Source organism: Hylobates moloch, unplaced genomic scaffold (genome assembly GCF_009828535.3).
Source record: "Hylobates moloch isolate HMO894 unplaced genomic scaffold, HMol_V3 SCAFFOLD_14, whole genome shotgun sequence".
NCBI lineage: Eukaryota > Metazoa > Chordata > Mammalia > Primates > Hylobatidae > Hylobates > Hylobates moloch.
The window spans coordinates 45294380-45308547 of NW_026652289.1; the positions used below are offsets into that span (position 1 = coordinate 45294380).

The 14168-nt window shown below is 42.8% G+C and overlaps 1 protein-coding gene and 1 long non-coding RNA gene across 2 annotated transcripts in view; one reads left to right on the forward strand and one right to left on the reverse strand.

Annotated features, from left to right (window-relative positions):
• Positions 1-5120, reverse strand: part of FSD2 (fibronectin type III and SPRY domain containing 2) — a 30557-nt gene extending 25437 nt beyond the window's left edge. Inside the window, exons 1-3 of the mRNA XM_032176103.2 lie at positions 4215-5120; positions 3974-4069; positions 305-535 (exon numbers count right to left, since the gene is read on the reverse strand). Of these exons, the coding sequence (XP_032031994.1) occupies positions 305-535; positions 3974-4069; positions 4215-4979 (1092 nt within the window). The 5' untranslated portion in view covers positions 4980-5120. The remainder of the gene's footprint in view (positions 1-304; positions 536-3973; positions 4070-4214) is intronic.
• Positions 1-14168, forward strand: part of LOC116482547 (uncharacterized) — a 53799-nt gene that overhangs the window by 31075 nt on the left and 8556 nt on the right. The gene's annotated exons all lie outside the window — the stretch shown is intronic.

Sequence of the window (14168 nt, forward strand, 5' to 3'; positions counted from 1 at the left end):
AGGTATCTGGGTGACCAGAACAGAGGAACAAAGACTGGTGCTGCCTCTGCGCTGGGGGAGGGAGAGAGTCTGCGCTGTGAGTCCGCCTGGCCACTCATGTGGAAGCCATGCAGAGAGATTGGGCCACAGCCTCCCCATCATGATCATCCAGTGGAATCAAATGGATACTGGCCATAAAAGTCAATTCCAATGCCTCCAGGAGGAAAGAGGACAACCTAGCTTACCTCAGCCATAACTGTCGTTTCCGTTTATAATTCCATCTCTTTCCTTTATGTTCATTATTTCATTTTGTTTCATTACTGACCTTTATGAAATCCACCTTCTCCTCGTGACACATCTCCTCTATTGTTTCCATCAGTTCTTTGCAAGTATCTAGGTTTTCTCCACAGCTGACCAGTTGTCCATATAAGGCTTCCAGCTTCTCTTTCTTTTTCTCCCCTAGAGCTTGTATTTTTTCCTCATATTTTTGAGCAAGTGTTTCCAAGATCTCGTTGTAATGTGACTCAAAGTTTTGTTCTTGTTTTCCAAAATTCTCCTGCAAGACAGTTGATCTCAGTCATCATTTCAGCGCATGTAGTGTGTTGATTAGAGTCTTTTTTTTTTTTTTTTTTTGAGACAGAGTCTCACAGTGTTGTCCAGGCTGGAATACAGTAGTGCAATCTCGGCTCATTGCAACCTCCGCCCCCCAGGTTAAAGTGATTCTCCTGCTTCAGGCTCCTGAGTAGCTGGGATTACAGGTGTGCATCACCACGCCTGGCTAATTTTTTGTATTTTTAGTAGAGATGGGCTTTCACCATATTGGCCAGGTTGGTCTTGAACTCCTGACCTCAAGTGATCCGTCTGCCTCAGCCTCCCAAAGTGTTGAGATTACAGGCGTGAGCCACTGAGCCCAGCCTGATTAGAGTCATTAGAGAAATGAAAATGTGTGCCTATCAGAACTATTTTAGTTCCTCTACTTTGTCGTCTCATCTCTTGTCAGGATGTTGGAATGGAAGCTGGAGGTGCTGGAACATAGGCTTCTCCAGCCTAGACTCCAGGAATAATCTAAACAAAAGCACTGCTTTCTCTCTTGGCAGCATTTTGCAATCCACTTCCAGTTTCAACTACCTTCTATCACCATGACAAGTGACCAGGGAGATTATCAGTGATGATTCTGCCCGATATTGGACCTTAATGTGGAAATATTTTCCCTGAGAGATTCCCATCTATCATTCCCCCCTGAGCTCTTAACATCTCGTGAGGCTCCTCTTCACTCCCTGGTGCTTGGATCATACAAATATCAAGATTAAATCAATTAGGATCATATCAACTAGGGGAGAAATGAAGGCAAAGGAGGAACAAGGGTTGTGGTCTGGTGGCACTGCTTACAGATGAGAAGATGCAGGAGGGCAGAGGGAGGGTTCTGACAATATTAATCCAGGAGCACAGTAGATGAGAAATATTAATATTAGTAGAGTATATATTGCTTATATTGTCCCCAGAGCTCTGCAGGCTCTGATGGATGTCATCCTCATCAGATGTTGGGGATATTTCCAAGGAAGAGGATCTTATCAATCATTCAGGGAGTAATTACTGAACACCTGCTATGTGCGCAGGACTTGCTCAGAATGATGGAAGAGAGAGAAAGGCAATAGATGAACTTCCCAGTGTTAAGTATGAAAGGATGGCCACAGGGTCCTCACTGAGGATGAAGGGACTTTGATCTGAGAGTAAGCTGGCAGAGTAGCGTGTAAGAAGTTTTGTTTTTTTTTTTTTTTTTTTTGATGGAGCCTCATGTTGTCGCCCAGGTTGGAGTGCAGTGGAGCGATTTCAGCTCACTGCAACCTCTGTCTCCTGGGCTCAAGTGATTCTCCTGTCTCAGCCTCCCAAGTAGCTGGGATTACAGGCACCCAACCACGCCCAACTAATTTTTTTTGTATTTTTAATAGAGATAGGGTTTCACCATCTTGGCTAGGCTGGTCTCGAACTCCTGACCTCAAGTGATCTGCCCACCTTGGCCTCCCAAAGTGCTGAAATTACAGGCGTGAGCCACTGTGCCCGGCCAATGTAAGAAGTTTTGTCTTGGATGTTGTACACTTACCCCCTTCTACCACCACCCTATGCTTGGCAGTGGAAGGGTTTGCCCCTTCTCTGTGTCTTCCATGGGGGATTAGTGCAATAGCTCTCCTCCCTTGTAAGATTGGGGGTGGAAAAGGTCTAGCTTCATGGGAAATGGGCCTGGGGCTTTGTTGATTCATGTGAGATCCTCCTGTTGGTACCATCCAAGGCTGCATTAATAGAAATGGAGCATCCGCATGAAGAGAAGAGAGAGGGCAAGTCCTGAGCTCCTCAGTCCTGGTTGACCTCATCTGGAAGGTTGGGTTGAGCTCTGGCATTACAGTGGTGTACCATGTATCTACTAGGGCACACACAGGGGACTGTGGCATGTTTGGTGACAGGCATGGAAACTTATTAATCTTATGAGAAATAGATAACAGCTGAGGAAAAGAACACTTATCAAAAACGGGATGGGTATCCTGCAATGCCTTGTCAAGGCTGAACCATGAAAGAGGAATTAGTCTTATTCTGTGTGGCTCTAGGGGCCAATATGACTAGTGGACAGAAGTTACAGAGCCACACCTTCTATCTCAGTTGTCTTGGCATCTGGATCAAGGCTCACATTCTTACCCATGTCAAGATTGGGAGGGAGAGGGGCTGTCAAAGGATGGAAACTCCTTTCCAATCCTAGAATTCTAAGCTTTTACCGATCTCTCAGAAAAGTCTGGAAATTGCTAACTAGACAAAAGCAACACATAAATGTATTTATTTATTTGAGATGGAGTCTCGCTGTGTTGCCCAGGCTGGAGTGCAGTGGCGTGATCTCGGCTCACTGCAACCTCCACCTCCCGGGTTGCAGCAATTCTCCTGCTTCAGCCTCCCAAGTAGCTGGGACTACAGGCACATGCCACCACGCCCAGCTAATTTTTTATTAGTAGTAAAGATGGGGTTTCACCATGTTGGCCAGGCTGGTCTCAAACTCCTAACCTCAGGTGATCCGCCCGCCTCGGCCTCCCAAAGTGCCGGGATTACAGGCATGAGCCACCGGGCCTAGCCATAAATTTATTTTTTAAATGCATGCAGAGCTAAAAATATTCCTTTGAGTAGCGATCATTGGCAGAAGTGGGTATTTTGCCTCTTAGAACAACAAAAAAATGTTTGACGGTCTACACCTGACTTTATATAGTCAACATTATAGGTACCCCCAAAGGCCTAAAATTAACAACTCCCAAAACCAAGGAAACAACATGGAACACTCCACTGTTTCTGGTTTCTCAGCCAATGCACTAGATAGCAACCCAGGGATTCTCACTAAGACCTTCTACTCCAAAAAAGAGGTCCAAAACAAATAAACCCAAAAAGACAAGGGCAAAAGGAAGGATGTCCCCTCTTCACCACCTGGGCTCAAATGAGGGACTTCACTGGATGATGCCACCGTGAAGTCATCTTTGTTAGAATCAAGGGTCTGTCAAGTTGAATGATGAAAACAGTATACATTAAAAAAAGAATTCGAATAAGGGTCTAAATCACATACAATTGGTGATTTGGGTAAAGGGAGATTAGGAGAAAATGAAGCCAGTGAAGGAGAGGGATTGTGATTGGGAAATTTCTACCTTATTTACTCATGCAACAAACACGTATAAAATGCCTGCTCTGAAACATACCATGTAGTAGGACTAGGGATATTGAGACAGACGACCCAGCTTTCACACCAAGAGCTTATAGTTCAGCAGGGAATGCTGAAAGGTAATCGGTTCCATGACATCCACGCCCAGGTGCTATGGGAGGTCAGTGAAAGAAGGGAGGGAAGAGGGGCAGTGGTGACCCCTCACATTCTAAGAAAACAAATTCTCTAGCTCATACCAGAAACAGCTGCTTGACGTAGCCATTGATGGAAGAAGTGTGAGTCTGATGAGGACTTCAAGTAAACTCTTACCTCCACAGTGATGAAAACCTCCTCCAAGTGATTTGCAAAGTTTTCCATCTCGATTATCTGCTTTTCCAATTTGTACATGTTTTTGTGAATTTCATCCTATCCAACAGAGGATCACAAAGAAGGTATTAATGTTACATCTTCTCTCACTCTTGTAGAAGGCATTTTAGAGTATTCCCTGCATATGTACTTCAGATACCAAAGCAATATCAAGACAGAGAAGAACCAAGGAGACCCTGTTTACCTTGGCACTTTCCAGTGCTTCATTGAGTGGGATCACTTCATGCTCCTTATGTTCATCAAAAACCTTCTGAAAAGCTCTTATTGGAGTCTTACAAGTGACACAGAAGACATCAGCAGCTTCTTCTTCATCCTCTTCCTCGGGGATGACATAGCATTCATACTCCTCGCTGGCACGGCCGTGTGTGTACCTATAGGCTTCCCGCAAGTCCTGGCACTGGCCTACCGACCCCCACCCTCCGAAGCCCAGGTCCTTGACCTCCACTGCCTCTCCACTAAGTCTCCAGTCTCTCTGTTCCCTGGCTGGGTCTCTCCTCTTCATCACATAAGGAGGATATTCTGAAACCCCTGTTCTGGGTATGTTTTCATCAACAAACTCATCCCCTAATTCATGATCATCTTCAAGTCCGTATAAGTGGACAAGTTCATCCACTTCCTCTTGAAGGTCTCTTTGAGCCTTACCATCCCCTGCTCCTCTTGACTCATTGGCCATTTCAGCTTGGACTACTTCTTTCCTCATCCTAGTGTTCTCTTCTGGAAAGAGCTGCAGTCTGTCTTCAGAGTCATACAGGTCCATGTGGTAAAAGTGGAAATCCTTGGGAGTCGACCTGTCCAGCCCCAGTTCCTCCCCCAATTCCTCCTCCATTGTAACTCTGGAAGTCCTCAGAAGCACGTTTATATAAGAAAGATCCTTCCTGGACACTAAATAGTGAATATCTGGGCCCTGGAACACAAAAGGAGGAGGAAAATCAGTTCTGGAAAAGGGCATTGCAGTAGATGATCATTAGATTGGGCTCTACTCATACAAAACTTTAAAAAATTATCTGTGTAGTTCAGTCGTGGTTTCACTTTGAACCATCTGTAAAAAAAAAATTGTTTTCTATGGGAGGATTGGCTTTCTAAGGTAAAAAGAGACAAAAGAAATTACAAAAGAAATGTCTAATAGGTATGTCCAACAAAATCCCTTATACATTAAAAACAACTTAAAAGGCAAAACAATGAATGGGAAGCATCTCAGGCAGTTATTATTATTATTAATTTAGTTTTGAGATGGAGTCTCACTCTGTCACCCAGGCTGGAGTGCAGTGGCATGATCTCGGCTGACTGCAGCCTCTGCCTCCAGGGTGCAAGCAATTCTTGTGCCTCAACCTCCCAAGTAGCTGGGATTACAGGTAAGTGCCACCACACCCAGCTAATTTTTGTATTTTTGGTAGAGATGGGTTTTCACCATGTTGGAACTCCCGACCTCAGGTGATCCACCCACCTCAGCCTCCCAAAGTGCTGGAATTACAGGCATGAACCACTGCGCCCAGTCTATTATTTTTAAATTGTATAAATTAATTGAAAAAGTGACATCTCAATAGATGAATGTGCACAGACAATTCACAAAACAATTACTTTTGTATGTGATAGCACCTGCACAAAAACATTTGAAAAAAAACTGTACTTAAAAGTAACAGAACAGGCCTGGCGTGGTGGCTCATGCCTGTAATCCCAGTACTTTGGGAGGCTGAAGCAGATGGATTGCTTGAGCTCAGGAGTTCGAGATCATCCTAGGCAACATGGCAAGACCCTGTCTCTACCAAAAACACACACACAAAAAAAAAAAAAAAAAAAAAGCCAGGCCACGTGGTGTGCACCTATGGTCCCAGCTACTTGGGAAGCTGAGGTGGGAGTATCACTTGAGCCTTGGGGGTTGGAGGTTGCAGTGAGCCTAAATCACACCACTGCACTCCAGCCTGGGTGACAGAGCAAGACCCTGTCTCAAAAAAAAAAAAAAAAAAAAAGTGACAGAACAAATAAGTAGATGCTGTTTTGCCTTTTCAGTTAGAAAATATTTAAAAATATCAAAAGTGATACCCCCGGCTGGATAAGGGGACTGTGAAGTGAGCACTCTCATATGCTGCCGGCTGGAATGTAAACTGGCCCCATTTTTCTGAAGAGCAAGCTTGGCAACCTGGGTCAGGAACCTTAAAAATGTTCACACTCTCAGTGAGGTGTGGTGACTCATGCCTGTAATCCCAGCACTTTGGGAGGGCAAGGCAGGAGGATTGCTTGAGGCCAGGAGTTTGAGACCAGCCTAGGCAATATAGTGAAACCCCATGTCTACAAAAAATTTAAGAATTTGCCAGGTGTGGTGGTGCATGCCTGTAGTCCCAGCTACTTGGGAGGCTGAGGCAGTGAGCCATGATTGCACCAATGTACTCCAGCCTGGGCGACAGAGCAAGACTCTGTCTAAAAAAAAAAAAAAAAAAATGTGTTCATACTCTGTAGCCTGTCCACACTCTCTCTAACCTAGTAATCCTCTTCTGGAACCTTGAGGAAAAATCCCAAATACAAGGAAAAAATTATTTTATGTAAAAATGCCCACTACAGAATTTTTTTAAGTAGCAAAAACTCTTTTTTTTGAAAAGATTTAATGATTAGGAGAAGGGCTAAGTAAGCTCGGGTATGTACACTACATCGAATACAAAGCAGCCTTCAAAATGTTTATGGAGAGCAAATGATAACTTGGAAAAAGACATACAATATGTTAAGCAAAATAAACAACACCCATTATATGTAGAATATCATGTCCGCTATTTTAATGAAGTACATAAAGTCTAGAAGGATATAATAAAAACAATAATAGTAGTAGTAAATACAATATTAGTAATAGCTACTACTTCTTGAACACTTATCGTATGCCTTTTCTGTGGTAGGCAGTTTATGTATACATTATCCTCACATTGACCCTATGTGGCAGGCACTGCTATCATCCCCATTTTGTAGATGAGTCAACTGTGTCTCAGGGAGGGTATCTTGTGCAAGGCCACACAGTTAGTATATTGTTGAACTGGGATTTGAGCCTTAATCGGCGTGGCAGCTATGAGACTGTGCTTCACAGATATCCAACTACAGGGAGTGTAATTGACTGGAGGTTTCAGTTGCCCTCTGAGGTTCATTGCTGCATAGCATGCTTGCCACAAACATCTGCCATCCAGTGACAAGCACAGCCAGGGATTCTAAGGCAGATCCATTTCTGGTTGATACAGAACTCCTCTGAGCCCTCCTCTAGTTCCAATTACTCAGGAGGCTAAGGTGGGAGGATCACTTGAGCCCAGGAGTTCAAGACCAGCCTGGGCAACATAGCAAGACCCTGTCTCTTAAAATACAAACAGAAGGCTGGGTGCCTGTAATCCCAGCACTTTCGGAGGCCAGGGTGGGCAGATCATGAGATCAGGAGTTTGAGACCAGCCTGACCAACGTGGTGAAACCCCGTCTCTACTAAAAACACAAAAAATTAGCCAGTCGTGGTGGCAGGTGCCTGTAATCCCAGCTATTCGGGAGGCTGAGGCAGAAGAATTGCTTGAACCAGGGAGGCGGAGGTTGCAGTGAGCCGTGACTATGCCACTGCACTCCAGCCTGGACAACAGAGCGAGACTCCGTCTCAAACAACAACGACAACAACAACAACAACAAACAAACAAACAAAAACAGTTCTCTGACGGCCAGAGGAGTTGGCTGGAGGATTCCCTGACAGCCTCACCAAGGCTTTCTTAGACTGCATGGTAGTCTAGGATACTTGCCTGAATCTTCCTGGAACCTTCCCTCCTGCTCTCCTTCAGCCAGGGTCAGACTTACATCATAGTCTGGCAGCTCTTCCAGCCTTTCCTAGCTGCCTCCCCATTTTATCGCTCACACAGGTGTTTCCTCTAATAAAATTCTTTTCCATCTTTTGCCTGCTTCTTGGAGAACCAGATTAACACAGTCGGTTGGACTCCAAAGTCCATGCCTTCTTCCTGGCACAGAGCTGCCATTTGTGTGTGCGTGTGTGTGTGCGTGCGTGTGTGTGTGCGTGCGTGCGTGTGTGTGTGTGTGTGTGTGTGTTTGAAACGGAGTCTCGCTCTGTCGCCCAGGCTGGAGTGCAGTGGCGCGATCTCGGCTCACTGCAACCTCTGCCTCCCGGGTTCACGCCATTCTCCTGCCTCAGCCTCCTTAGTAGCTGGGACTATAGGCGCCCGCCACCATGCCCAGCTAATTTTTTTTTTGTATTTTTAGTAGAGACGGGGTTTCACTGTGTTAGCCAGGATGGTCTCGATCTCCTGACCTCGTGATCTGCCCACCTCGGACTCCCAAAGTGCTGGGATTACAGGCGTGAGCCACCGTGCCCGGCCCATTGTGTTTTATTAATTCTTTTTTGTAACAGTTTTATTGAGGTATAATTCATATACCATACAATTCACCTGTTAAAAGTATATAATTTAGTGGTTTTGTTTTTTGTTTGTTTTGTTTTTGTTTTTTTTTTTTTGAGATGCAGTCTCGCTCTGTCGCCCAGGCTGGAGTGCAGTGGCGCCATCTCAGCTCACTGCAAGCTCCGCCTCCCGGGTTCACGCCATTCTCCTGCCTCAGCCTCCCGAGTAGCTGGGACTACAGGCGCCCGCCACCATGCCCAGCTAATTTTTTGTATTTTTAGTAGAGATGGGGTTTCACCATGTTAGCCAGGATGGTCTTGATCTCCTGACCTTGTGATCCGCCTGTCTCGGCCTCCCAAAGTGCTGGGATTACAGGTGTGAGCCACCTTGCCCAGCAATTCAGTGGTTTTTAGTATACTCACACATATGTGCGGTGATCACCATAGTCAATTTCACAGCATGTATTTTTAAATTTTTTTAATTTTTTTGAGACATGGTCTCCCTCTGTCACCCAGGCTGGAGTGCAGTGGCACCATCTTGGCTCACTGCAACCTCTGCCTCCCAGGCTCAGGTGATCCTCCCACCTCAGCCTCCCAAGTAGCTGGGACTACAGGCATGCGCCGCCGTGCCTGGCTAACTTTTGAATTCTTATTTAGAGACGGGGTCACGCCATGTTGCCCAGGATGGTCTTGAACTCCTGAGTTCAAGGGATTGCCCACCTCAGCCTCCCAAAGTGCTGGGATTACAGGAGTGAGCCACTGCGCCCGGCTGTAATTTTAGAGCATTTTTATCACCTCAAAAAGAAGCACTGTACCCTTTAGCTATCACCACCAGCATTCCCCCATCTCCCCTATCCTAAGCAACAACTAATCTACTTTCTGTCTCTGTTGATTTTCCTGTTTGGACATTTCCTATAAATGGAATCATATAGTATATGATCTTTTGTAACTGGCTTCTCTCACTGAGCATACTGTTTTCAAGGTTCATCCATGTCGTAGCATGTATCAGTATTTCATTCCCTTTTTAGGACCAGAAAAATATCCCGTTGTATGGATATGCCATATTTTGTTTGTCCATGCATCAGTTGATTCGAGTGGTTTCCCATTTCATTTGGGTTGTTTCTACCTTTTGGCTATTTTAAATAAGGCTGCTAAAGATATTTTTGTACAAGTTTTTGTGTGAATATGTTTTCATCTCTTGCAGGTATATACCTAGGAGTGAGTAAACACCTCAGAGTGGGATCACTGGGTCAAATGGTAACTTATGTTTAACTTTCTGAAAAACCATCAAACTATTTTCCAAATTGTCTACACCATTTTACATTCCTGCCAGCAGTGTAGGAAAGCTCTGATTTCTCCACATTCTTGTCAGTACTTGTTATTATCTGACTGTTTGATTACAGTCATCCTAGTGGTTATGAAATGGTATCTCATTGTGGTTTTGATTTGCATGTCCCTGATGAATAATGATGTTAGTTTCATGTATTTATTGGCCATTTGTGTACCTGCTTTGAAGAAATGCCTCTCCAAATCTTTTGCCCATTTTTAAATTGGGTTATTTGCCTTTTTGTTATTGAGCTCTAAGAGTTCTTTGTGTATTCTGGATTCTAGTCCACTGTCAGGTATGTAAATTACAAATATTTTTCTTCTATTCTGTGAGGTGTCCTTTTATTTTCTTGATGATGTCCCCTGAAGCACAAAAGTTTTTAATTTTGATGAAGTCTAGTTTATCTATTTTTTTGTTGTTGTTGCTGCTTGTGCTTTTGATGTCATGTCTAATAATCCATTGCCAAATTTGGGATAAGTCCTACTTGGTCATAATGTTTAGTATTTTTCTTTTTTGTTGTTGTTTTTTAAGAGGGATTACAGGCATAAGCCACCGTGTCTGGCGTAAGTTTTTGTCATATGTGACTAGATTCAGTTTGCTAACATTTTGCTGAGGAATTTTGAATTCATATTCCTATTTCTTCTTGGGTCTGTTTTGGGACTTTGTGTCTTTCTAGGAAAAGTCTATTTCATTTAAATTATCTAATTTATTCAAATAATTGTTCATGGTATTTCTTTTTAATCTTTTTTTATTTCTGTATGCTTGGTAGTAATGCCCCCTTTTTCATTTCTGATTCTAGTAATTTGAGTTTTCTCTCATTTTCTGTTGGTCAAACCTCTGACTAGAGGTTTGTCAATTTTGCTGATTACTTCAAATAATCTGCTTTTGATTTCTTTAATTTTCCCTATTGTTTTTCTATTATCTATTTCATTAATTTCCACTCTAATACTTATGATTTCCTTCCTCTGCTTGTTTTGTTTAGTTTGCTCTTCTTTTTCCAGTTTTTTAATGTATTGATTTGAGATCTTTCTTCTTGTTAAATATGGGCATTTATAGCTATAAATTTTCCTCTAATCACTGCTTTTGCTGTACCCCACAAGTTTTCATGTTGTCTTCATGTCTATTCATCTCAAAGTATTTTCTAACTTCCATTTTGATTTCTTCTTTGACCCATTGGTTATTGAGAAGTGTGTTGTTTAATTTCCATATATTTGTGAGTTTTCCAACTTTCTTTGTATTATTGATTTCTATTTGCATTCCATTGTGACCAGAAAACATATTTTGTATTATTTCTATCCTTTTAAATTTATCGAGGTTTGTTTTATGGGCTAGCACATGGTCTATCTTAGAGAACGTTCCATAGGCATTTGGGAAGAATGTGTATTCTGCTTCTGCTATTGTTGAGTAGAGTGTTAATATAGATGTCCGTTAGGTCCATTTGGTTTATAGTATTATTTAAGTCTTCTATTTCCTTGTTGGTCTTCTGCTTAGTCATTCTATCCATTACCAAAGGCAGAGTATTGAAGTCTTCAACTATTATTGTTAGAGTTTCCATTTCTACCTTCATTTATGTCAGTTTTTGCTTGACATATTTTGGTATTCTGTAGTTAGGTGCATATACATATATAATTATCCTATCTTTCTAATGCATTGGCTCTTTTCTTTTTTTCTTTTTTTTTGAGAAGGAGTCTCACTCTGTCGCCCAGGCTGGAGTGCAGTGGCATGATCTCGGCTCACTGCAAGCTCCACCTCCCGGGTTCACGCCATTCTCCTGTCTCAGCCTCCTAAGTAGCTGGGACTACAGGCGCCCGCCACCATGCCTGGCTAATTTTTTGTATTTTTAGTAGAGACGGGGTTTCACCGTGTTAGCCATGATGGTCTCGATCTCCTGACCTCGTGATCCGCCCGCCTCAGCCTCCCAAAGTGCTGGGATTACAGGTGTGAGCCACCGTGTCTGGCAGATTGGCTCTTTTCTAATGATAGCATATCCCTCTTTATCTCTACTAACACTTTTTTGTTTTAAATCCATTTTTTCTGGTGTCAGTACAGCCCCTCTAGCTTTCTTGTGGTTGCTGTTTACACGATTTATCTTTTTCTATCCTTTTAGTTTCAATCTATTTGTATTTTTGAATCTAACGTGTGTATCTTGCAGACAACATAGAGTTGGCTATATTGTTATTAATTTTTAATTGATTCATCACGACAAGCTTCCTTAGAATTTCTTAATTACAACACTTTGTTGGAGGAGCTCAAGCTATGATTTTTTTTTCCGTATAACAAAATGGCATTTCCTACGAAACAATATAACACGCCCCCAAAGAAAATCTTCCCCAGAACCTGAGAAGGAACATTCCAATTCTCAACTTCCTAGTAGGATAATAAATCAGAGGTTAGAAGATTATCATATACAAGTCTATCAGAACTAAATATAGGCATTTATGGCTATATCAGAGGAAGACAGTTCACTCTAACGGAGTATTAGGCCAGGTACGGTGGCTCACACCTGTAATCCCAGCACTTTAGGAGGCTGAGGTGGGCAGATCATTTGAGCTCAGGAGTTTGAGACTAGCCTGGGCAATATGGTGAAACCCCATCTCTACCAAAAATACAAAAAAATTAGCCAGGCATGGTGGCACACGCCTGTAATCCCAGCTACTCAGGAGGCTGAGGCAGGAGGGTCTCGAGCCCAGAAGACGGAGGTTGCAGTGAGCTGAGATTGCGCTCCTTCACCTCAGCCTAGGTGACGGAGCAAGACTCCATCTCAAAAAAAAAAGTATTATATGATAGGAGAGTTATGATAGGAGAGTAATTATGAAGAGGACACTAAAGGATACTCTAAGACTGAGAGAAAAAACTCTAACATAGGATAAACTTCACAGGGAGTTCAAATGTCATAGAAGAAGTTTTGATTTCTTTTTCTTTCTTTCTTTCTTTTTTTTTTTTTTTTTGAGATGGAGTTTTGCTCTTGTTGCCCAGGCTGGAGTGCAGTGGCACGATCTCTGCTCACTGCAACCTCCGCCTTCTGGTTTCAAGTGATTCTCTTTCCTCAGCCTCCCAAGTAGCTGGGATTACAGGCGCCCGCAACCACGCCCGGCTAATTTTTGTATTTTTTAGTAGAGACGGGGTTTCACCATGTTGGCCAGGCTGGTCTCAAACTCCTGACTTCGTGATCCACCCACCTCGGCCTCCCAAAGTGCTGGGATTAGAGGCGTGAGCCACTGTGCCCGGGAGAAGTTGTGATTTCAACCTATATCATGGCAAATGGAATTGTCCTGGCCAGAGCTGGTCCCCAGTGGCTGTACAAGCAAGAAAAACATATGGAAACACAGGTGAACCAAGGTTGGCTCGCAGGTGAGCTGAAGAAGTTGGCAGTACTGCTGCAGGCATAAGACGTATTAGGAGGACCAAGGGAAAGTGGTCACCAGGCCTCACGAGAGACCCTGAGCCACAATCACCCAGATGAACTGATCTCAGGTTCTTGACCCTCAGAAACCATTCAAGAGAATAAATATTTGTTGTTTTAAGCTGCCAAATTTTGAAATAATTTGTTATGCCACAATAGATGACTAATTCATTGTCCAGACTAAAAATAAACTTTCCACCCGCTTTCTCTGCTAGCTGCTATTCTCTCTTTCTCCCCTTTCCCTCTCCAGACTCCGTCAAAGGGTGGCATTTCCACCATCACTCTTCAGGCTATGGAATCTGTATGCGAACACTTTCCAAGGGGTACATGGGTATAGATAGCTTCAGGAGGATCAGCTCCCAGATGCTCAACTTCATATTTAATCTTTCCCAGAGCTGCTCTGCCTGGGAAGGAGCCAGCATTTGAGGCTTCGTGTAGATTCTTTTTTCACAATAGTCCTTCTTCTCCTTATTACAAAAGTAAATCTATACCTCTCACTTGTCCTGAATATTTCATTGCGCTGTAAGATTTCATTGCTTGGGAATTAAAAAACAAAACAAAACAAAAAACCTCCAGGGGACTAAATGGAAGGACAATTTGAAGTATTCCTATCAGTGGTGGAGGGTGAATGACATTAATGAATGCATAAGAAAAAATTTGTTTTCAAGCTGAGTGGTTTCCAGTTCTTTGCTTTCAATAAAGTTGAAGGAGGGATCTAATCAAATTGTCAGCTAATATATGATTAAAAATAATATTTCATGATAGATCACTATGTACTTTTTGACACACATTTCAGAAAGAGTTCAAAAATGTGAGTGACATTGCTATAATAAAACACTTTCATTTCCATCAACATTTGATTATGTAGCTGAGCAAGGTTGCTCAGTGCTTACATCAACAAAATGAAAAGCAGAAAGACAATTGACCCTAATTCCTGTTGCAGTCTAAAATATGTAATTTTCATCAATGGATACATAAGTCAACTTTTTAAGAAAAGCTCCATCTACCTCATTAAGAGATGCATTTCCATTTTATTTTTCATTTAATAATTATT